This window comes from Stegodyphus dumicola, chromosome 5, assembly GCF_044657685.1.
Source record: "Stegodyphus dumicola isolate Sdum_Otavi_A_Nest chromosome 5, ASM4465768v1".
Classification (NCBI taxonomy): Eukaryota; Metazoa; Arthropoda; class Arachnida; order Araneae; family Eresidae; genus Stegodyphus; species Stegodyphus dumicola.
The window spans coordinates 35,767,883-35,794,728 of NC_140772.1; the positions used below are offsets into that span (position 1 = coordinate 35,767,883).

The window sequence follows — 26,846 nt, forward strand, 5'->3', positions numbered from 1 at the left end:
TTACTAAAAAGTAGCCTGTTTTTCTTACGTAGTGGGTATTCTTGCTTAAATAAGAAAGGAAAATTTCCGATGATCTTTTCGCAACCGAATTTTCGTTTCAATAAAGACTGATTATAAAAGCTGTAAATACTTATAATCTGTTTATAATTTGCACATTTTTAGGCCTAGAGATGACTACTTAGCATTATAAAAATCGATATAGATTTCTGGTGGATTCATACGTTCAAACAGAAAGGTTGTCAGTTTGTAGCATCTTTCAAATGCTAAAGAGAAAAATAAAGTACCAGACTGCAAGTTTTAACATTTGGAGGTATGTGTTACTTTCATGTAAACAAAACACACGCTGGTTACAACACGTACAGTTAAGGAGGACTACTTTTAGAGTGGTATCATTTTTAAATAAAACTCCGCTTGATTTTGAAGGTAACTGACATAGATTACTGTTTTGAGTAAGCTTATGAATGCTTAGACTTACTGGTATTCCTGTACCTTGGTAAATTGTTTTATGAATTTAGGCACTGTGTATTCCGCTTAAGAATTATAGTTTTGAAAGCCAGATATCTTTATATGTATAAGCGGCTAAGTGTGTGTCGCCGATAGTTTATTGTTGCCACTCGGAAAAATGAGCGCGGAAATTAACGTTTCTGCAGTTTTTAATTAATATCTCGGCCGATTAAAGTCATACGAAGATAAGAATGGTATCGATGGATTCGGAGAATTTTTTTGGAATCCGAGGATACGCCTCTCGAATTTCAACTCGGCGCCGTTCCGTAGATATTCGAGAAAAAAGAATTTGGCACGTAGCGAAATCCCTCTAATAGGGAAAACCGAAGAAAGAAAGCGGAAAATATAGGAAAACGTTGGGGAAAATTAGTTTTTAATTAATATCTCGGCTAATTAAAGTCCCAAGAAGATGCGAATGGTCAAAATGGTGAGCCACGAACCCGCGGAACCCAACGGTGTGCTTCGCTAAGCCCAGGAGCCAGCCGTTTCGAAGATGATGTTACTTCACCCCATATATATATATACGGCTTAAGTGTCTGTTTGTCGACGATAGTTTATTGGTTGCTTGCGTAACTGTGCTAGCCAATGGGGTAAAGTTGCCACGGCATAGGGTTGCCGTTTCAATTGAGACGTAGACAATTTCTCGTAAAACTTGCCATTGCTATGACCATCAATAAGTCTCAGGGCCAAACGCTTAAGCGTGTTGGCATTTTGGTTACCTGAGCCTGTATTTGGACACAGTCAACTTTATGTTGCTTGTTCAAGAGTTCATGAAAGAATGGACGTAAAATTAAAAATAATGGATGGTCCTCCTCAAGGCGAGCTTAAAAATGATGGAAAGATCTACACAAGAAATGTTGTGTACAAAGAGATCTTTGACATGTGAATTAAAGTTTTATTATTTAAATTATCTTTATTTATTGAGCTAGCGGTATCTCTTAAGAAATGTACCGCCATTGGTTTCCTTCATTGCACTCTACTTTAAGCAATTAAACAAGTAGAAGGGGAAAACCCCTTGGGGCAGTAAGCAAAGGGGCGTCCTCGCCGCCTGCCCTGGGTAATGCAATTTAAATTAGCAGACACCTTTGCACAAATAATTTTAATTACAATTTATAAATATCTAGAACAGCGGTCATTTCGTATAACCGCCGGGCTTTCTTGTTGTTATATAACCACTGAAACTTATTAACGAGGACAAATGCATAAGAATGTAATTTACAACGAGAAACAATTGTTTCAGTTTGTATTATCATTTAAAATTTTGAAAACCAACAGGAGTTACATTATTATTTTTTCCAATGGCGGCCACTCCTACGGCCAGATGTTGTGGTCTTTTTATTATGGAGGCACCTAATAGGTGGGCGACCTTTGCTTCCTATGAAAAGGACAGACAATTTTTACATCCATGCTTCCTCCGGGATTCGAACCCGGGCCCTTCGGTAATGCAGTCAGGCTTCCTTAACCACTATACCGTCTGTGCGACGGGAGTTACATTATTAGAGAATCGGTGCAAATCATAGTGTTTCTTGACAGGCCCAAACAAGGAAATATTTTAAGTGGCCATATCTAGCAATATAGGTATCTCCCGTAATGTTTTACCTAAGTTGAGCAAAGGCCGTGAAGGATGTTTACATTGTACTGATGAACGTTTAAAATCTTGGAAGATAAATGATGCATCTAAGTCATCCATCAATGACAAGAAATTCTCGGAATGCATTTCGTTTCTTATTCAATTGTATGACAATTATTAGAGAAACTGACAAACGACAACTTAGTTCTCAGGTTTCTCGTTCAAATATTTTGGCAACAGCCGTGAGTGAGCACGCGTTACTCAGATGCAGTTCTTTGAAAATGAATTTACGGACTGTTTCAAACAAATATCAAGATCTGAAACAATGACTTGTATCTTTAATCCTCTATTTTCCACATTAATTCATTAAGCCCCCCCCCTTGTGTATTCATTATTTTCAGTGTTTTTCTTGCCATCGTTGTATTGATTTTTGAATTTTTTATTTCCTTATACGAAGCAAAGGAAGCATCGTAATCACGAAAAATTTCGGTTTATATATATTTCAATAGAATTATCCATTTTGAGCGTTTCCGAATCCATTTAGAAGATTTTTTTTGCGTGACGTCAGTACGTACGGACACATAATAAAGAATACTTTTTCGGAAAACGGTAGTAAAATGAATTTAAAAAGGATACAAAATGAATTTTTTTCTTAAAAAGCATTCAATATATATATATATATATATAGAACCAAAATTTAGAAGTACTGAAGGGAGAAAACTGAGACGTAGAAACGCAGAAATACTGATGGCATTGTTACTTCATACTTAGAACGTAGAATTCGTAATGACTAATAAACTTGGCAGTCGAGGCGGTTCCAATTTCATTTTTATTTAAATTCACATTTGAGGCCACAATTCACTTGGCACTCTAATCGTGCCTATTTTCAGAACATTTACATTTTTTAATACTGTAGCGATAGGAACAAAACACAGCAAAATGACGTCGAAGCAGCAACAGAAGCCAAGTACGCCTTTATCCAATATAGCAGCTCACCAAAGAAGGAAGGTTTTGGTTTACATTAGAAAGGTTTTAGTTCTCAGAGTTCAGGCTTCGAAATAATTACATCATCAGCGTTACGCAAGGTCTGGAATAGAGTTTTCTAGAAATAACACAGTCCAGAAATGTTACTAATTTTTTTACAATAAATAAAGAGGAAATACGCAGATTAAAAATGAAAGATTAAAAAACTATTATTAAATTAAATTATTAAGTTGATTTATATATTTTTTTACTTCCTTGTACGAAGTAAAAAGGAAGTATTGTAATCGCGAAAAGTTTCAGGCAGCATATTTCAACGAAAATATCCATTTTGCCCGCTATCGAATGCAATTTAACGATGTTTTTGCGTGATATCTGTACGTAAGGACAGAATAAAAGACTCGTTTCATCCAAAAAAATTATAAAACTGCTTTAAAATTAATTCTGAAGAGAATTTTTCGTTGCGTCTGTACGAACGTATGTACGTACGTGCGTAAGTACGTACGTACGTTCTTGCATACGTACGTATCTCGCATAACTCAAAAACGAGTAGCCTCAGAACATTGAAATTTTGTATATAGAACTGCTATAACATGTAGATGTGCACCTCGTATTTTGGTTGCAATCGGCCGCACCAAACGTATATTAAATATATTTATATATATATCCACTCTGTTACCCGGCTCAGTGATCTCAGTTTCTTTACTCTTATATGTTTGTAAATTGTACATTTTGTGCTTTAAAAATGATTGAATTATATTGTTTTTATCTTCCGGTTAAGGATTTTATGCCTTTAGTAAATCTGTGTGCAATATTTTAGAATTATCAGCAATTTTAAAGTTGTTTAATTGCCGCTAAGCCTGTTTTAATGGCGGCCATCGATGTTTACATTTGAAACAGGAGACTAGTGGATTTGTTGCCAATCTAGAGAAACTTAGCTTCGCAATAACAAAGATAACGCATTCATTTATTATTGCCAATTAAATCATGCTTAATTCTTTCTGGAATTTTTTCGAGGAAATAAGCGTTTGAGATTTACTTCGTAATTTTTAATAGAGATATTTTGAGTTTTTATGTATTTTTGCCTTCTCCCGAAATAAGAACTGAATTAATTTAATGAGAAATACTCAATCGTCTGTGAAAAACTGTTTCTTTTTGTTTTATTTGCTTAATTTCTTTTATACATAGTTCTAGCTTTATTATAGTATTAACATGTGGCAACGATTAGATAATTCTTTAAATGATATACATTTTGTGCATTCTGAGTTATAATATGAACGAAATATAATACTGTTATATTTCGTTGTATTGTTAAGTAAACCTAGCGCCAGAGTGTCGCTATGGTAAACAAAGTGAATTTTAAAGAATGCATTTATTCTATTGTGGTTTATGCGCTGTCGGCGAAGTAGGTTTAATTCAATCTAATAAGTTTAAATAAAATGCAAGAAAAAATGCGTATAATTTAATATTTCGTACAAGGAAGTCATGTGGTGTGCACATCAGATTTTTATCTTACACACACACACACACACACATATATATATATATATATATATATACCCACCCCTTACTAGGCCTTTATTTTCGCTATCATTGGTCGTAGTCACATACTTCCAATTATAGAACTGCTTTAAATGACGAAAATATTCATGTTTTGGCAATGCCAAATTAAAAAAAATAGTTCTGGACAAATAACGAAATGTAACTTATGATGCGGTCTCCCAGTTCTTACACTTATATTTGGGAAAGTTTTATACTCGTGGAGGAAAAAAATAAAATTATAAAAAGTTTGTCTTCTATACGGCAAAAATTGACCGGGGTATTTAATTTCACAATTTGCAATTTTTGATGCCATTTTCCGCTTGCCTTGAAAGATCTGTTGTTCAAGTTAGAATAATTCCAGGAATCACGTTTAAGTGAAGTGCAGCAAAAACATGTATAATTTAATAAGCCGTATAAGGCCTATTAAATTGCACGTGGTAAAAAAGCATATAGTATCTACATCAGATTTTTTTTCTAAGAGCCTTCAACATCATTCTGACATGCTACACATTAATTTTTCGCTATTAATTTCTATTCAGCTGTATATGAATTTATCAGCCTCAACAGTAGGAACACATTCAGTCTACAAAGATTGCTTCCCACCTTGGATTTCACTACTGGACCAAATTTCAGGTTGTATTGCGATTTGTATCGTAGGTAAAGGTAGAAGTGGGTAAGACACCAGAACTTTACGATTGGTCACACAAGTATAATCTCTTCGCTCTAATTGTAAAACTTTGCGTGGACAACTTCAAGAATATCTACTAGCCAATTTCCCTTAGAAAGTTCTCCACGAAGGCATGCCTACCTTTCAGCAGGTAGCTCTGGAGCGCTTTGCTATTATCAAACAAAACGAACCAAAACAACCTAACTTTACATTTAGGTATTTATTTGGCAAATTTAATTCTTCTTTTCGATCCCATTATATTAGTAACACGAGGCTAAACAAATGATGCATTTGCTTCCGTCAATATAACCCTCAAAATACATCATTCGTTCAGACTCGATTTCACATGGATAAAATAAAGTGAATTAGAAGAATTGAACTCACCAAATAAATACCTAGAAGTGAAGTCAGGAATACTACTGTTACTTGCTGATATCCTCGAAAATGCAGTTTTTTAACTTTAGCTGTGTTTAATATTTTATGCGGAAATAGAAGCTTTTTTGATCAAAGAAACTTTGTAAATATACACTTTAAAGTTCAATTTTTTATTATGTGTTTTCTAATTTAAGTATACAAACATAGATCTAATGAATTTCAGAAAGTATATAAAATTATGTATTATGGGAAAACAGGCAAGTTTGTTGCATTCAGTTCGTCAACAAACGTTGCCATCTTTGGTGGAGGAAATAATCATACATTCTGCGCAAGAAAAAATAATTTGCTTTTGAATAAGGTAAACTGCTTTGTTATTTAATATGTTTCCCAGTTGAAATAAAAGATATACAAAAGTTGGACTGAATAATTAATTAACAGAGTTATTTAATAGTAATTGAGGATAACAATATTCCAACACTAATTAATTTAAAAAGCTTGGTATTGTATGTGTAAAATACATAGAACAAATATCCTTTTAATATTACCGTACTCACAAAACAGTCTTGGTACTAATAAACGAAAAATATTTATATTACTCCATAAACATAGAAATTTGGCATTTAATCCTGATTTAAACTTAATGAAAGAATTAAATAACAACTAAAAAAAAAAAAAAAATCTGAAATGTTTCAGATTTTAAATTACGTCCAAAGGGGCGTTTTTTAACATTTTGTGTGTTACCTTTCTTTATTAAATATCATGTTCCTCGCACTTAAACCATAAGATCCAGTGCAACAGCAATATCGCAAAATAGTTTTAAAACGAGCCTATCTTTAGAATTTCCGATACAGAGACTCACGCGCTGGAGATAAAAATGTTTTTTCTGCACAACGTTGCCATTGCTCGCTTTGAAATCCTTGAGTTTGTTAATCAAAAATTCGTCAAAGTTTTAAAAAATAGGAAATCGATCATAAAACAAATTTCAAATTTCAAATTTGGTCTTCCACATGCTCATATTCGTTGGAGGATTACGTTATTCAAAATTCGATGACTCTATGTACCGTTATTTTATGACAATGTGAGAAATATACATACATTTACGCAGATTTTCATTATTTAATTTCTTCAAATATAATGCAGGACTCTAACATTTTATGGCAACAGTTTGAAAAGTGAACCGACATTTATCCGTCCGACGCAAAATGCCAAAACGAAACTAATAGTCCTTCGGGATTCAAATCCCTTTGTACTAATAAAGAAACTAACTTAAGTGATAAAGATTAGCAGGCAGAATGGTCTTAAAATAGCATAGATTTTGTGGAAAATATAGAGACAGACTAAGTAAAAATAGACTAAATTTTACGTTAAAACTGTTAGCGAAAGTTAAGATTGTTCGTCTGCCAAATTTTAGTATTCTACGTTGTGGAGTCATTAAGTTTATCGAGGGTAAAGACGTGAAAAATGCCCAATGCCCTCGCCTGGATTCGAATTCCGAAGCTAGCTGGACGTGCTTTCCAATTACACCACGAAAGAACGCGCTAAAGAAGGAGGAAAATCTTACAACGTTAGTGTGCGTCTCTTTGCACTTATCAGGAAAACTGTATGCTTATAAGTCTTATAATTCAGTAAATTTATTTAAATAATTGTTTTACTGTATATACTATTATATTTAAAAGATTTACACTTATTTTTCATATTTATAAATGACATTTACTTTATTATCACTATTACGTGATATACTAAATTCATTAATGTTTCTGTCTTTTACGCATGGGATAAAATTAATCCAACTAATTTCACATGCTTGATTTATATTGTCATTTGACTATTAAAGAGGCGTTAACCTTTTTGCACGCGATCGCGTTTTAACTATTCATTGTCAATGGCCGTTCATTATACACAACAATGCTCTGAAAACAGTTATCCATTGTACTCATTGTAATGAGATCGAAAGTGATTACCCTTCGTTATTGATCAAAGGTTGTTCACCCCAGTTCAGACCGTCTCTCACGAGGCAGTTTGTCACTTTGATTCCATACACATCTGAAAGGGAATAGAAAAAAAGATTAATCTCAAGAAGTATCGTTTTGTTTATATAATTATGTATTATTCATTTTTATAGTAGTAGTCCTTTATCCTTTTTACCTTCCGCTTTTAATATTTTACGCACATAGTTTTGTTTACTCACGTTGCTGGTTGGGGAGATCTTCGCATTTTCTTAGCAATAAATTATTATGTTTTATAACAATATACAGATTTAGTTGTATTTAAATATTTGTATTTAAACAAGATACATTCTGAAATAAAGCTGAATGCTGATAGCCATTTCGCATAGGATGCAATCAAAACATACTGTCGACACCACGTCAAAGTACGAATCTGCAAAATAGTTAATGATGCACACTCTGAAACATAATAATAATAAATACTCATTTTGTGAAAGTTAGAAATGAATCGACATCCTCCTAAAACCGCGAATCCATAAGATTACTTTATTTATAGTTAAGTTATAGTTAATTTACGTGCCCTTGGCACGTACCATCAGTGAAGTGTCTAGCGACTATTCGCTGGGCTTCTTGCAACTATGGGCTTCTAGCTTGCTGGGCTTCTTGCAACTCGGGCTTACAGGAAAGCCTCCATTTGACCTTTATCTTAGGATAGAAAAAAAAGGAACTAAAATAATTCTAATTAGCTAAACTTAGCCGAAGCTAACTGAATTGGCCCGTAATTAAACCTCACCGAGAATACTAATAGGTACGTAAGACTACGGCGGATCATAGTAAGGTAGGTTTATTACGTTCGGGGCGCTTAATGGCAAACCGCACATTCAGTTGATCAATGTTAACGAATTTCGCTTACTGCGCATGCTCAGTAATGTACCGCTGGCGTGGGAGAAAATACTGGCGACTAAGCATAAGCAACCCTACACAAGCCTGTTCGTCATGTAGGTCTTATCGACTGTTTACAATTGCAACAGTCTATTATTTATTTACAGTAATTTCTTTGACCTTTAATTCATTAATTTAAACTAGATTTAATCCGTAATTTGTTAAAGTATATAGTATATATGAATAGAACGTATGGTAAATACTCAATTGTTTTTATTCCTCAGAAGTATAATCAGCTAATATATCTTGTAATGTTTCCTGTTTGGTAATACTTTTTCAAAGAAAATTCGCATAGTTTACAATCGACATTTACACTCCAAGTAATGAAGCAACTTAAAACCTCGAACTGTTTACGCCCAAGGTAACACAATATCAACCATATACCATATTTATCTTCTTTTAAAATTGCGCCACAGTCGTAACTGCGCCAAATTCTCTTTTGGCCATGCGCAGTAAGCGAAATTCGTTTAACATTGATCAACTCAATGTGTGGTTTGCCATTACGCGTTCGGGACCCGAAGATAGAATACGCTCTACTGAGATCTTCTGAGTTGTTCTCTGGAAGTGACTGAACGTCGCTTTAATTACTGATTATACTTCATTTTGCATAAAACGCGATACTGAAATCGCATTCAGGCAGGAAGTTGTAGGTGGAAAACAAGAATTTAAAGGAAAGGTTTACCAAGATTATAAATGACTATTAAAAAATTAAAATAATCCGTACATACTGTTCCAAAAAATGAGTAGTTTGTTGGTTTTAAAAGACTGATACCTTAAAAAATTGAATTTTTACTTTTATTCTGAAGTTTCTTTCATACGCATAACAAACTATTTGCGGTATTGTTCGTTGAAGTAGCGTAAGATATCGAAAATTAACTACCTAGAAAATATAATGAATATTTGTTAGAAAATTTAATGAAAGATATTTAAAATATCTTTAAGAGAAGTTAAATTATTTTACAATATCCAGATACTTTTATTTTATTCCTGAAATTATAGCTTTCTATCTGTAATGGGGTAATATTACAATTCACTCTTGTTTTTCACATTTCTAATTAATCAGTTTTATTCACATGTAGCTATGTTATTTAATTTGATTATTAATGTTTTTTCAGAGAATTGCCTCTAAAAGCTTTCACTATAGCTAAAATGTACCGACTAGCTTAATTTTTATCACTGAATCAAATAACTCTATTAAAACAAAACCTGCTCTTGAATAAGAAACATTTCGATAGTTGCTTTTTAATTACTTTGTGAGAAGAGTTCTTTTTTTTTTAATAAGACTTCTATTCTTGTCCGAATTACATTTTGCTGAAGAGTATAATGTGTTGCCACTCTACTTTCTAAACTTTCGAAAATTTTCACAGGTTATTCCGTAAATATTCGTTAAATTAATTGCAGCTGGGAGGTTAAAGATGAAGTACTGTGCTCACATTTTCCGCAGAAGATATGCTCAAACCATAAACTTTTCAAGTTTATGAAAAGCGTAATATTTTTCAGATTAGTACCATATGCATTATCATATTATTAAAAGAATGTGAAACTGTTTGATAAAGCGATTGAGTATTGCGTTCATTTTTACTGGTGATGTACGATATTTGCCGTATCTCAAAGGGGAATTCTCCTTTTCTCAGCTCAGTTTTTACTCCGTCTATTTATAACTGTTCACATAGTTATAGAGCTGTCATTTATTGTCATAAATTGCCAATTCCTTCCTATTTATCTGCGCAGTTTTTTAAGAGAGCTCTATGAACCCGTATTATATAATAAAAGCTGAATTACAACAAACACTAACAAAATAAACAGAAGTGCGGTTAATTCATTATTTTAGACGTTTCAAAAATTCTTTCGAATTTTAATTTTTATCTGTGAAGGGCTTGCAGCAAGAGAGGCTCAGTTCCACACTTTTAAATTTTCGGGAAATTAAGGGGACTCATACACCTTAAAACCCATAAGATCATCGAATATGTGACTGTTGCAAGAATTGGGGTAACTCATTTATGCTAAAAGCAATTACTTCCATCTTTTTACAGCTGTCTACATAATATAGCTGCTTTCTGAAATAGTAACCAGAAAGTTTGTGTTGCCACAAATATTTGTATAATTTAATTCGTTTTGTGAGAAAATTTTTCGTCATGTTTCCACGTTGCGCGCACAGTTTAAAACATTCTGTTGCATAATATTATTTCATATTTAATATATAGCTTTTAAAACATTTCAGAACTACTGTGAACCAAAAATTCTGAGAATTTCATGTTAAATTTTTATTTTATTTGTAATTGAGTTTATAAAATGTATTTTATTAAAAAAATCTGTAATATTTTCGTGCATAAAATCTTTTAATATTAAAATATTCATCAGAATTTTGGTTCAGTTAAAAAATAGTGCACATATAAAGAATTCCATCGAATTTCAAGAATGTACCATTAGCCTTTTTTAAAATATCATGAGCGCAAGGTGGAAACATGACGAAAAATTTTGTCACAAAGCGGATTATTTTACAAAAATATTTGTGGCAGCACAAATTTTCTGGTTACTAGTTCCCAAAGCAGCTATATTATGTAGTCAGCTGTAAAAGGATGGAAGTAATTGCTTTTAAAATAAATAAAATATCCCAATTCTTGCAACAATCACATATTCGAAGATCATAAGGGGTTTAAGGTGTATGAGTCCCCTTAAAAAAGTAATTTTTTATCTTAATATTCTAAACGTTTGTCCTCATTAAAAGTGCTAGTAAAACTGAACTTTTACGGTTACTCGAATGCAAAGAACGATTTGTTTTAACAGAAAAGACCCATGAACACAAAATCTACCAAAGTGGAGCTAGCCCTCTCTGGCTGCAAGTCTTTCAATTGCTCGAAGAACTCAGAGTTTCGCGGAACACAGCTGATAGACAACTGTTTCATTACATAGCTCTGAAGCTTTGTTTTTCATGTTTACAATTGCATACCAGGAGGAAAAGAAAAGTCTGTTTACCTTGGAAGTCGATGCTAATGACGAGGCTTAGCAAGTCCCCGATCTTGACATTCTCTGCGACGATGGCATCGTCTGGCTCCCCTACGAAAATCTTCATAGTGCAAGATGGCATGGGCGCCGTCGCAAGCACAGGTGTCGTTCCAATCATACTGTGGAAAAATAAGAGTGCTGCCACCATTTTAAAAAGCAATAACAAGGAAGGAATTTTGATATATATTCTCTGTCAGTAAAGTAGTTTTATAACACTCCTTATTGCATTTTGTATTTTTGCATTTTTTTACCTGTTATTCCTAAATTAAAATCTGCGAAAAGATTGTTTTAAAAGGGCCACATGTTGTTTTATATTTGTATGGAATTATTACAGTACAGTACAGTAGTACATTATTACAGTGCTCTCGGGGTGTAAATGATTAACACGTCTGACATTTAGAAACTGGAAGATCTCTGGTCCAATATCCGACAGCAGCACTGTTTATTTTTTATGCATGCCTGTATATTTTTTTAATGTTGAAAGGTTATCAAAAAATGCGGTATATTATGAGTTGGAATTTACTTCAAAGACTACGGGTATAGTTAGCAAGTAAACGAAATCAACTTGATCATGTTTAAGAACTTGAACTAAAATGTACTGCAGATCCGAAGCGAATGTAGCTAATATGTGTCGTAGGACCTCTAGGAACTTTTAAATTACAAATTGCTCAGAATACTGATTTATGCTAGTTTTGGCTTAATAAATGGGTAATAATAAGTAAAATTTAATATTGATAAATATGCAAAAATCAAACTGTCGCTTTAAAAACCTAAAAATGAAGGTGTTAAAAGTTTCTTTCGATTTATTGATATGCAAATAAGTATGGAACAGAAGTAGATGATCAGTGTAAAATGTAACTCAAAAAGAATATTCTGTCATTGACGTAGATTTTGAATAAAAATTCTATCCATAAAAATATTTTTCTTCGGAAGACCGAATATTATTTAAAATTCATGATAACTTAGAATTGTTTTCTGTCTAATTTTATGATTTTTTTTCGAATTTTTTAAATTGATATTGTAATGCGTTATAGATAGTTTTATGAATTATAATGTGTTGCAGATATATCCATCGCAGGCGAAATCTTGCAGAAATTCGAAAAAGCTAATAAGATTTCACTGCATAGATCAATTGATTAATTTATGAATTTTTTATTTGTTATTCAAATTGAAAAGTTTCATAGAACGGCTAAAGTAGTTCTTCCTGCATCGAAGCAAATTGAGTGTGCCCTAAATAGGATCGCGCTTTATTACATCAATATAATAATAGGATAATAATATATTAGAAACAAAAAACTGAAAGCTTTCAGATTTTAAATTACGCCCAACGGGGCGTTTTTTAACGTTTTGTGTGTTATTTTTATTTATTAAATAAATACATAATATTTAAATCATAAAATAACTTAAATCATAAAATTTGGTTCAACAGCAATATAACAAAATATTTAAAAAGAGCATATCTTTGGAATTTCAGATACACAATCTTGCGGGCTGGAGATAAAAATGTTTTCTTCTCGTAGAGTGTTGCCGCTATTCACTTTAAAATCATTGAGATTGTTAATAAAAAATCTGGTGTGTACACCACATGACTTTCTTGTACGGAATATTAAATTATACGCAATTTTTCTTGCATTTTATTTAAACTTATTGGATTGAATTAAATCTACTTCGCCGACAACGCATAACCCACAATAGAATAAATGCATTCTTTAAAATTCACGTTATTTGTTTACCATAGAGACACTCTGGCGCTAGGTTCACTTAACAGTATTATATTTCGTTCATATTATAACTCAGAATGCACAAAAGTTATATCAGTTAAAGAATTATCTAATCGTTGACACATATTCTATTCAAATACTATAATAAAGATAGAACGATGTATAAAAGAAATTAAGCAAACAAAACCAAAAGGAAACAGATTTTCACAGACGATTGAGTATTTCTCATTCAATTAATTCAGTTCTCACTTCGCGAGAAGGAAAAAATACATAAACTAAAAATATCTGTATTAAAAATTACGAAGTAAATCTTAAGCACTTATTTCCTCGAAAAAATTCCAGAAAGGATTAAGCATGATTTAATTCGCAATAATAAATGAAGGCGTTATCTTTGTTGTTGCGAAGCTAAGTTTCTCTAGATTGGCAACAAATCTGCTATTCTGCTGTTTCAAATGTAAACAAGCAATGGCCGCCATCAAAAAAATTATTAGGCTTAGCGGCACTCAAACAACTTTAAAATTGTTGATAATTCTAAAAATATTGAATACAGATTTACTAAAGACATAAGAACTTTAACCGGAAGATAAAAACAACATAAATCAATCATTTTTAAAGCAAAAAATATACAATTTACAAACATATAAGAATAAAGAAACTGAGATCACTGAGCCGGGTAACAGAGTGGATATATGTATAAATATATTTATATACGTTTGGTGCGGCCGATTACAACCAAAATACCAGGTTCTCATCTACATGTTATAGCAGTCCTATATGCAAAATTTCAACGTTCTGAGGCTACTCGTTTTTGAGTTATGCGAAACATGTACGTACGTACAGACGCCACGAAAAATTCTCTTCAGAATTCATTTTAAAGCAGTTTTATAATTTTTTTGGAAGGAAAGAGTCTTTTATTCTGTCCTTACGCACAGATATCACGCAAAAACATCGTTAAATTGCATTCGATTGCGGTCAAAATGGATATTTTCGTTGAAATATGCTGCTTGAAACTTTTCGCGATTACAATACTTCCTTTTTACTTCGTACCAAGGAAGTAAAAATTCGTCAAACTTTTACAAAATATGAAATAGATAATAAAACAGATTTCAAATTTGGATTTTCCAGATGCCCATATTCCGGTGGAAACGTACGTGATTCAAAACTGGATGGCTCTAGGTACAGTCGTTTTATTACAATGCGAGAAACATACATATATTTGTGTAGATTCTTCATTACTTAATTTCTTTAAATATAATACAGGGCTCTAATATTTGGTGGCAACATTTTGAAAAGTGAAACGCCGTTTTATAGTTGACGTCGTAAAATGCAAAAACGAAATTAATAGCCCTTCTGTGCAAATTGCCCCATTCAGCTAAAAAGAATTATATGAAATTTAATTAATAAAACCTTTAATTAATGTTATACAGAAATAATAATAATTTTTGCAAGATTCAAAGAAATAATTCTTAACAGGCTTAATTTGAAATTCGATTTAAATGCAAATCCTTTCTTTTACGTATACATGTAGTACTCTCACAACCGCTTCAAGGCTCTTAAAGCAGCTAGTATATCAATTATCTTTCTTAGAAAAACATCGTCAGACAGGATTAGAAATCTGGGCTTTTGTGATTTAATTCACCGAAAAAAAAAAAAAAAAAAAAAAGGTCAAATATGTTCCTAGCTACAGGTACTTCTATAATAAATATAAAGATGCATCCTTCTCTTTAAGCAGATAATCCTCGTGTGCTTTGCTACGTTCACATAACTAACCTAAGCTATATAATAAATATGTTAAAACTATTTTTCTACAAATTATTATGATTATTAAATCTACGCCTGAAAATGCAAATATTTTTGGATGAAACTCTTTCACACCATTGTGAAAACGGTTTAATTGTGTTTTTATTAGGAAAATCCGCAAAATGTGTACTCAAAAAATGCCAACTATCTCATTCATTTTATTTCAGATTTCGAAATAATATAAATGCAGGCAGGTAATCCCCTTTAGAAAAGTACTCTGGGTCATCCCTGAAAAGAATCTATCCTTTCTCTAATGTATGTTGTTTTTTAATCCTGACCTGAAGCAAAGTTGGAAAACCTGTGTTATAAAAATAGTCTTCTTGTCTTTTGACGTTCTAAATAAAGGCCGAGATCGCAATTTCTTCTACAGGCCATGCTTATTATTTAGATATTAATTCTCGTTTTCTTCATATCTCATTTTTGTAACCTTTGTCATCTACTTTCGATTAAGACATTCTCTAATTTGCTTGTGTTATTATTAACTCGTTGAATTAATTCTATGTTTATCCGTCTCTTTTATTCATTTTTTATTCGCAAATTATACTCACATTAACAGATTTTCTGTGTAATTTTTCCTCTAATGAGAAAGAAGTTTTACTAACCTTCATTAAATTTTACTAATTAACGTTAATTTTTCATTAACAAACCTTATTAAAATGCAGTACCAAGACAATAAAACAACAACAACAAACAAAAACTGAAGAACTGAAATACTCTAACATTTATAAATTTATAATTACTTTAGAATTTTACTTTAGAGTATACTTTAGAATTTTATAAATAAGTACGAGATTCAGAAAAGTGATATTTAAACTTGCAAATAAAAATTCTTAAAAATAAGTATTTAAAATTTTTTATTATTATTTATGTTAGAGAATATCATTACTGTTTTTCAAACATTTCTTTCTGATATGCTTTCTAGATAAGTCAAACTTACTAAGATATAAGTCGAAAAGAATAAAAACAGAGAAAGCTGAAATATTATTAACTTTAAAATTATCAGTTGAATAAATAAATAGAAAATGCAGCATATTGTTATTTTAATAACTTGAAAATAAAAATTTTAAATAAGGAAAATTATTTTTAAATACGTTAAGTTTAAAATATAAAAAGTAATTGTTTCATATTCTCTATGGATTTACGGTTATTTATATTAAAGTTTATTATTAGATATTACTCGACCACTTCTCGATGATAATGTGATTTTTTGTTCCAACTGAAGTTATTGAATTAGAAAAATCATTATTTTTATTGTGATTATGAAAATATATTTCTTTTGCCTGCTTTGACAAATAGTTATGTATCCGATTAAAATAAAGCTAAGGTCATCACAAAATAAAAAAGGGAATTTTAGTTATGTTCTTTTTATGTTATGAGGATTTAGTTATATTATTTGCAGTTTAACTGAAGATATGGGAAAACAGTAGCTCAAAGAACTTCTGTTCCATAAACGACAACATACTTTGCACATAACGACGTAACTCAAATGGTATATAACAACATACTTTGTACATAACAACAACATACTTCGTACTGCTTAATATATTAAACTAATTATTGCCATTTTTAATATAACTGTAGCAGCATGACGGCATAAAACATTGTGCACAATTCACAAAGGAGCATTCGTGTAAAAGCCTAAGTACTTTACTTAAAGGTATTAGAAGAAACATCCAAATAAAAATGATAATAATTTACCTGCCTTATATTTTATTATATGCAAGTAAATTAATCATTGTAATTTCAAAGCAATGAATTTTAATGTGATATTTTACGTAATATTTTTATAAAATGTTTGAGTGAAGCCGACTAAAAAGCCATTCCATAACACTTCGGGGTTATGTGTAACGTAACGCAAAAATTACATACGTTGTAGTCATTTTTTACCAGAAAAACATTTCAGAACACTATCATCTGACATTGTTAAGAAAACTATTCCCATATTATGTATGAAATGCCATTGCAATTGGACATAATTGTTACGTCAAATGTACGACTAACGCTTCTTCTAAGAATGGTTTCCAAACAATAAAAAATAACTTAATCTGGAATGAATCGACTCACCTAGCTCGCTCCGTTTCTTAAGAACAAATTGGCTATGTGGAGTTTCTCTCATGTGTAACAAGAATATGAGTTGGTTTTCCCAAGGAAGTCTTCTATTAAGACATTCCTTCTAGACCAGATAGCCCTCGCGTGTTTTGGAAACGGATATTCCTCCGCACACACTTCAAAGATGATTTCAGAAAGGAGAAATTTTTAACATTCTTTAAATAATGATTAGACTATATCTAATCAAGTTTACTTTTAAATTGTTTTTCTCGCAGCTTTCTTTGCTCTAAGGCTTCTGCTTAACAATTCAGAAGTATGTTTAATTAAAACGCAAAATTTCAGTCCTTAAACATCCATCCTTCTAGACCAGGGATGTCAAACTCATAGGTACACTTGGGCCAAACAAACAAGGTTTAACTTTAGCCGGGCAGCAAAAAAAAAAAAAAAAAAAAAAAAAATCAATATTCATAGAAACGTAGATTTATTTCGAATAATACAATAATAATAAACATATATATATATTTATATAGAAAAGAACAAGAAAAATTTAATGTTTACGTCCTGATACTTGACATCTCTTCTCTGCTATTATCTTTCCTATTTCGGGAGAAATTTTGTTTGCATTGATAACTTTCAACGCAGACCCAAGGTGAGCATCATTAATACGGTTTCTAATAGGAGACTTATTACCTTTCATGACTGAAAATAACTGCTCGCACCGATAAGTGCTACCAAACATGGAAATAATTTCATATGCGAATTTTCGAGTATCTTCAAACCTGGCTGGTAAATATTTGTAAAATTCCGGCACGCCCACTTCAATGAATTTTGCTTTCAAATTTGAGTTGCATTGAATCAAGAATGTTACTTAGCAGTAAACATTTCATTTTTTTCTTCTTCGATATGTTATTTTATTATTATATATTATTATTTGCCGATATATTGGCCGGGCCGCAAAAAATATTTGTTGTGGGCCGCATGCGGCCCGCGGGCCGCGAGTTTGACATCCTTGTTCTAGACTATGGAGAAATTAAAAGTAAAATATTTTATCTTTTATATTATTTAACCTTTAAATATTTTTCCAGAACTTGTGACATTCATACTGGAAAAATCACGGCATATTAGATGAGCTTGAGAAGACTCATGAGGAGAAAGTTAAAAAGGCCCAGGGCCCACCAGCGGCCGAGCGGTATAGTCGCTGAACGCTGGTAGTTCGGTCCGAGGTTCGAATCCCGCGAACGGGCTAGCTGCATGGACGTTTTCGTGGTTTTCCCCATGTGTAACGTGTATACGAGCCAGTTTCCCTTAGAAAGTCCTCCACGAAGGCATCCCTTCCCTTAGGCAGATAGCCGTCGAGGCTTTACCATAATCACACACACACACACTAAAAAGGCCCAGTTAAAAATATCCATATAGAGGTTACCTCACAAAATCATCACTAGTTCGAATTCAGTTAAAAGTTCTTTCTCGCTGTCTAAACTCTTCTCCTCATTCTAAATTACTTCGCTTATTAGCTCTGCTCTAAATAGCTCCTTAAGTTATGACGGACCAGCTGTATTCAATCGCCAATCACAGAATGTATCTAAACTAACTAACGAAAAAAGTAACTGAAACATTTATTAATCAGAAAAACATGTTATTTACATAAGTACACCGATTGTTTCAATCTAAATGACTGCAACTGAATTTTGTGCACCAGATTCCTAATGCCCTTTTCAAGAGTCTGGTCATAGGGGAACAAGAATATAAGATCTTCGAATTCCAATCTACCAGAAACCTATGGATATTAGACTTCGTAAGCTTTGCCAAAAATTGTGTAACCCAATCCATTCTGGAGCTTGCCGTTATAAAACTACTGGGAATAAATTTTATAATGACTAATATCTGTATACAAGTATAGTAGTTGCTTCGAGTCTCAATTCTTACGGGAAGTTTATGCTTCATCGACTGTGGCCTGCGAGACATACACGTATCAAAATTATCAAACGAAATTTCTTTACATTCTCATGTTCATTTCTAAATTTGATTTTTCAACCGTAACCGGCTAAAATAATAACGCAAGCTCTCAAAACTGTAGTTGACCAGTTCTCAATTCAGGATTATGATCTATATCCTAAACCCTCCTCTCCCCCGAGAACTCTTCCTTCGTACTAATTCGATTTACGTATTTAATCTGCATGGTGAGCGAATCAGTCAAGAAAATGAAAATGGGGAAGAACGAAGCACTTGGAATCATATCAAATTAATTAATCCAAATCAAAATATTGCTCTTGAAACTATAAAATTCTTACGCCTTTCAGTTTCACTTTACAGTTTTCATTTCAAACCACTGCTTATGCAGGCTAATATTGGAATGAGTCTGAGGGTCATCTGGAGTGTCCCATATGTGTTCTAAACGTTATTTACTTTGATTTACGTAATTCTCTATGAGGCTTCCCATCGCAATTTGTCTCGAAGTTTATGCTTGGCTAAATACCAGCAAGCAGGCAACGATAAAAAGAAAGGCAAAGTGTATTAAGAAAAAAAAATAGGTCTGAGATTTAGTTAAAGAATGAGACATTCCACATTTTTTTCAAGGCTTTGAGCTCAGCAAAGTAACATTTATCATCAGCAATGGTTCGAAATTGCCTCACATCAAAGAAAGGATGGAAAGGACTCCAAAAATACAAGAAGTTAAAACTGCCCGCCGTACCTTTAAAACCTGGATTTTTATCGTTGTTTCTCGTTTTTGCAAAAGCCCCTTTTAAAGACTTGTATCTGAAATATTTTTATTGCCCAGCCCTTCCACTTTCCAGGCGAAAGAAAAAGAACAAATAGCCATGTGTTTTTCAAGAATGAATCTCGTGATTACGTGCTTAAAGGTACTGTTAGAGCTGCTGGAAACAATTGGAGACTTCGCAGGTGCTTTTTCAGCCTTCCTGTGCGATACTATAATGGGAGTGCAAGATTTTTTATTTTTTCTATTACATGGGTAATCAGTACAGTAACTGAATGGAAAGCAACTGAATGGAAAGCAACTGAAAACCAAACTGGAGTCTGATAAATAAATGATAAATATTGCCAAATAGTTAATGTCTTAATTTCAATTGCATAATTATAATAAAAGACTGAAAATATATAATGTAGTAATCAAAAGGGATGGATTATGATTAATATTTTTGATTATTACAAAAAGTTACAATAAATAAAATAACAATAGTAATAATAAAAATTGTAAATAAAGATTCGAAGTTCCTTGGATAAAGTATTTTACTTCGAAAAGAATTGAAAAGTTATTGGGTTGGCAATTAAGTAATAGCGGATTTTAAATAAGAAGTTTGTAGGGTTTATATTTATTTTAACTAACATTTATTTTAAGTTTAAACTATCTTTCCTGTCAAGCCTTACTTTCCCCTGGAACTGCCAATGCCAGAGTATGTAAATTTTAGTAGAACGCGCAAGGATTCAAATTATCAGCGGAAGTATTCTGAGTTAAATAGAAAGGAAACGAGTTCGAAGTGTGCTTTTCTTACTTCACGAGCACGGAGATAGTTAGTCAGAAATTGAAGAACCACGCGTTTCGGCCTGTGTGCTTGCCTAGGCAAATTGTTAATCTTTCAACGTAATATTCAGAGTTTGCTGAAGTATCAGCGGTATTGTAAAACGCGGTGAGGTTAGTTACGTTTAGAGAGCCTCGTAGTTAGTGACTTGTTAGTATCTCTTTTAGTTTCTTATTTTTATTTTACCGCCGGGTCGGCGTAGTTTGTGAGCGTCAAGAGCACGCATTTGTAATTTCTAAAGTTGAATAAAAAGGGACTTAAACCCTTCTCAAGACTCTGTCTAATTCCCAGTTTCAGCAGTCACCACTTTGTTGCGTGCAGGTTGGAGGCGCGCAACTCTACAAGTTAAATTAAAAATTCTTACTTGAAAATATAACTTTATATTAAATTAGGTATTTGTCTGTTTCTGTCAACAATCTTTTGCCATTTTGCAGACAGTGTCATAGTTCCATGTTCATAAACTTTCTCAATTTTGTCAGCAAAAACCTCCAGTTTTCATCGCCATGCTTTGAGAAATGGATCAGTTTCTTTTGCGATTCAGAAATGAATCGCAGATACTGATGCGTTATGTCAAACGAATTTCCTTAAGCTGAAGAGGTACACACGAATCGAATTTTTTAATATAGTCAAGTTGTTTCAATTTTCTTTGATTGCATGTATGCGATACATTGAGCTTCCTTGCCGTCTCACGGGTTGTGCTATGACGGTCTGAATCGATAATGTTCTTGATGTGGCTGGTCATCAACTTTAACTGGACGGCCAGATTGTTGAGCACTTTTCAGTGAAAAATCACCAGAACGAAATTTGGCAATTTTGACACTGCCTTTCTTTCAAGGTGACACTGCTTTATTCCCATATACGACACATAACTTCTTGAATACTTACGATGCTTTCCTGCCTTTTCAGATGTGTTTTATTTCAATAATATATGCCTGAAATGTGCGTTTTCGACTTCCGTTTTTAAACTGGGATAAAACAAAACTGCATAACTAATCCATATAATTTTCTTACTAATTAAATGTGAAAGTTCAAACAACAAGTGAGCAATATAGGCTAGATGCTTTGAATACGCTAATAAAACAAAAAAAAAAAAAAAATGTGCTAAAAGCACCTGTCGACAAAATCCGCAGTCACTTAGTTGCCAAATCAATATATACAAATTAAAGGAGGGAAATTGAACTAAGATAGGTAGAATTTTTTATGTATGTAAGCAATCTGTTAAATAGCAATAGGGATTTAGTATTTTTTATGTGGCAAGAAGCATTCAATATCGTCTGAAAAAATTTTATTGTAATTACTATCTAGCATAATTATTGAACAGCTTTGCCATGTTTCACATGTGTGCCATTAGCGGAACTGGAAAAGTAGTTAAGAAAAAGGTATTTTTTCCTCGAAATTCTAAACCGTGGAAAGTTAATGCTTACAATCTACGTACTTATCCTTTCTTTTCAATGATAACATCTAACCTTTTTTTATAGGGGGGGGAGGTAGTTGAAACCTTTTTCAAAGCATTCATTGTCTAGCATCCTTTTCTGATTTCTTCAGCGCTCCCTAGTTTTGCAGCAATAACACTAGATTCGTGCAACCGAATGTGATGTACAAGTTACAGCCGAAAACATCGCGGCAAAAACATCGCGGACGAAAACGTCGCGGAGAAAACAACGCAAGGCGAAAACGTCGGGGAACAAAACATCGTGAAAGAAAATAAAGCAAAGACAAAACATCGCAATTCTAAACTATCGTGGTACAAAATATCGTTGTCGAAAATAAAGCGGCTCAAAAACTTCGCAGTTTAAAAACATCGTCGTCGAAAATATCGTGGTAAAAGATAAAGTACCTACAAATCATCACATGACGATAACATCGCACACATGCGTTTTTAAGTCTTTAATAATTATAAATGGATACTCACATAATGATTTGTGAGCGCAAGAGGGAAAGAACGGAAATTTTTACTTTCATAGTTTTTATTAACTAATAAATTTAAAGAAAAAAAAACAGAACAAGGAATAATTTTCACTATAAGAGTATCACATTAGCAAACATGAAGAAAATAATCTCATAATTAACTTGGCAATTTTTTTGTAGATAAGGTCATGCAGTTACCAATCTTTCTTGTTCTACTCTTTTTTAGATTATACTTTTCATGAAAAATTACCAGGAAAACTTTATAAAAAAATTATTAATGACTTTTGTTCGTTAACTATGTCAGTTTAAAATTCTTTTAAGTGCTATAAAGTTGCATTAATTTTCTATGATTAAGTTTCCATATAAGATTTTTAGCAAATATTTACTAGTTAATAAAAAATATGAAAGTAAAAATTATCCTTCTTTCCATCTTGCGCTCACAAATCATTATGCAAGTATACTTTTACAATTATTAAAGCATGTCTTAAAAACGCGTGTCTGCGATGTTAGCGCCATGCGATGATTTGCAGATACTTTATTTTTTACCACGATATTTTCGACGACGATGTTTTTAAACTGCGAAGTTTTTGAACCGCTTTATTTTCGACGACGATATTATGTACCACGATGTTTTAGAACTGCGATGTCGTCTCTTTGCTTTATTTTCACCCGCGGTGTTTTTTACCATGACGTTTTCACCTTGCGTTGTTTTCTCCGCGACGTTTTCGTCCGCGATGTTTTTGCCGCGATGTTTTCGGCGGACACCGATGTACAGGCATTGACCGCACACGTACTTGCTGATACTTTGAGGTATGTGTTTAATGATACACGAAAGTTCTTGATACATCGAATTATTAGTTAGAACTCTTCATGAAATTTAAAAAAAAAACACAGCTAGAGGAAACAAAGCATCTTTTGTGGTTTTATACTTAATTGTAACGAACCTAACAAAAAATGCAATAATACCTGCCAGTTTATGCCACTGTCCGGAACTTGTAAAAACATTCGTAATTTGAAATAAGGCTCTACTTTCTTATATGCGGTCCAGACGAGAAAGTGATTAGTGACTCTGCGGTACCAAAAGGCCTGGGTAAAAATCCCGGAGAAGGCATAGGTGTAAATTGTCTGTGCCTTTACAGGAGATAACGGTGACCGCTTATTAGATGCCTTCAGAATAAAATGACCACAACTTCTGGCTTTAGTAGTGGCTAAAACCTAAATTGCTAATTCCCATCACACACAAAATTAAAAAAAAAATAATAAAATAAAAAAAAAAATCTGAAATTTTTCAGATTTTAAATTACGTCTAAAGGGGCGTTTTTTTAACGTTTTGAGTGTTATCTTTATTTATTAAGTATCATGTTCTTTGCACTTAAACCATAAAATTCAGTTCAAGAGCAATATCGCAAAATAATGTTAAATTAAGCATATCTTTAGAATTTCCGATATACACAGTCTCGCGAGCTGGAGATAAAAGTATTTTTTTTCTATATAACGTTGCCATTTCTCGCTTTTAAAGCATTGAGTTTGTAAATCAAAAATTCGTTAAAGTTTTACAAAATATAAAATCTATAATAAAACAAATTCCAAATTTGGGATTTCAGATGCCCATATTCGCAGTAGGATTTCGTCATTCAAAATTCGATGGCTCTATGTACCATTGTTTTATCACAATGCGAGAAATAGACAATCATTTATGCAGATTTTTCATTATTTAATTTCTTCAAATATAATGGAGGACTCTAACATTTTGTGGCAACAGTTTGAAAAGTGAACCGACGTTTATGAGTCCGACGCAAAATGCCAAAACGAAAGCAATAGTCCTTCGGGACTGAAATCCCTTTGGACTAAAAAAAAAAAAAAAACACCTTTCGAGCACTTCGAGTACTGAGCTTCACTGCAAATACAGACTGAATGTTTTTTTAAATAAATTTGACTAAATTAATGTTATTTGTGTTTTGTTTGTTTAACCGGGGAAGGGGTACAAAAATTAATTTGGTATAATTCTCGCAAAGATGTATAACTGTAATTTTTTCTAATCAAATAAATATTAGGGTATTTATTCAAAACGTACTTTGGGGAATACATCCCCCCCTACTACCTATGAAGATAAAGTAAGTTCTACTAAATCTGCTTCTTAAATCTATTCCTCTAACTCCTTATCTCGCATCTAGGCTAGCAGCTTCTTAGTGCCCATTTTTGGGAATATTATTATTGTATCAATTTTTTACATTTGACTAAAAGAAGAAATTTAATGAGGTAAAGTTATGGGCTTTTGTGGGACTAAAGAATCAGTCTACTTTGAACAATTCACCGCTCTGCGAAAAAAATGCTTGCCTATTTTGTAACTGTTGAAAAGTTCATAGTAGTTACTGCCAGCTGCTGATTGTGAGATAGAATTTATTTGCATCCTTAATTTAACGGAAAATGCTAAAGAACGTTTTGATACGTGCTGTCATCAACAATAGCGCAGAATTCCCCCATTACGTTTTTTGACACTGTGTAGAAACCATTAAGTTTTTCGAAACAAGGAAACGTGATGCATAAGTTGCTGGTTTTCAAGAGAGAAAACGACCTCGAGTGCAAGGGGTTTGCTTTCGCCCGAATTCAAACAATTTTTTATTGCTAGCTAAACGTGGTAGACACTTACGTAAATGGAAGGTGATAATTTCTTGTAACTGTATGTAATTAATTGCATCACTAGTGTATAAAATAAAAAATTTTATTTTTGGCAATATAACGGAAGATGAAATTCCAGAATAGTTCTGAATTAGCTAGTACCAGAGGAAGTACCAAATGCCAGTTAAGTTAGATTGAAAGTAATGCATCTAACAACAGAGAGAACGATACGGCCGTAATCCTTCTTTAATAACGATGCAAAAAATACGATTCATAGTCATACATTTTTCAGTCGAATGTGATAGGGAACCCAGATAAAAAATTTCGATAGAAAAATAAGCTAATTCTCACTCATTATATCAGCAACAATGGCACTCAGTTTTTAATGATTTTCGTCTTTCGAATCAAATGGTCGTAAAGGCTCAAGTTCCATCCAATATTTCTCCTATATTCAATTTTAGTCGATTAAATGTGGCAAAATATTCGTCATGATTGATCAGAAATCAATAACGCGAACAAGCAAACACACAAACAGACATTTTTCTTTATATGTATACATTTTGTAAAATTTACAAAATTTTTGATTAACAAACTCTACGATTTGAAAGCGAGCAATAGCAATACTTCCCGAAATAAAGCATATTTATCTCCAACTCGCGACACTGTTGCCACTCGAAAAAACGAGTGCGAAAATTAGCGCTTTCAGAGTTTTTAATTGATGTATTGCTGATTAAAGTCGTACGAAGATGGGAATAGCCGAAATGGCTTATCACAAATTTTTCGAATCAGGAATAATGTAGTTAATGTTTGGCAATGCTTTTTATTTCATTGTAAAATTTAGGAAATTGTAATTAACAAACTCTAGGATTTGAAAGTGAGCAGAGGCAACAACTTTCGAAACAAAGCAGATTTTCGTCTGCAGCTGGCGAGACTGTTGCCACTCGGAGAAACGAGAGCGAAAATTTCCGTTTTTCCGAGTTTTTAATTAATATCTCTGATTTTAGCCTTTTTTTTTTTTTTTTTTTTTTTTTTTTGAAAAAGAGTGTATGTCGACTTTTTCCAGGACGCAGAAAAGAATTAAAGCATAGCGACGATAGCTATAGCAGTGACTGAGTTATTATAGGGTAAACACACAGACCTTTTTCTTTATATACACAGATTATCTGCAAATAAAAATGTACAGGAAAACTATGAAAGTTCAAAGTTGATAAGAATTATGCTCCGATAACTTGAACATTGCTTCATTAGGGCAGCCAGCAGGACAATGACTTCTCCGAGATTACTGCAGTAAAACGAGAACTTTGACCTCAGTTTACGGCGTTTCATAAACCGATTACATGTTTTATTTTAATCACTCCTATTACCTCGTAATGCAATAAAACAATTACAAGTGGACAGAAAGGCAGAGTTATAAATAAAAACGCACCCATCCGATGCAAAGACTTAACGCACGGCAAGGAAAAAGATGATGACCAAAATGGCGGCTGTTTTTTTTCTCTCTTAGATTCAACTTTCGCTACAGCTTGAAGCGAGTGTAGAAGCTTTCTTTGTATTAATACCCGAAATTAGGCCCCAAACAATCTGCAAACATAATGAAAAGGTAGAGAAATTTTGATGACACTAAGAGCTAACACTGAACTTGTTGTTTTCACAGAGGAGTTGAAAGGCCGCTTAAGG

The 26,846-nt window shown here is 32.7% G+C and overlaps 1 protein-coding gene across 1 annotated transcript in view; it reads right to left on the reverse strand.

The window, feature by feature from the left end:
- LOC118186622 (cuticlin-3-like) overlaps positions 1 to 26,846 on the reverse strand; it is a 217,709-nt gene that overhangs the window by 30,302 nt on the left and 160,561 nt on the right. Inside the window, exons 6-7 of the mRNA XM_035356726.2 lie at positions 11,504 to 11,652; positions 7,601 to 7,682 (exon numbers count right to left, since the gene is read on the reverse strand). Coding sequence (XP_035212617.2) covers positions 7,601 to 7,682; positions 11,504 to 11,652 — 231 coding nt within the window. The remainder of the gene's footprint in view (positions 1 to 7,600; positions 7,683 to 11,503; positions 11,653 to 26,846) is intronic.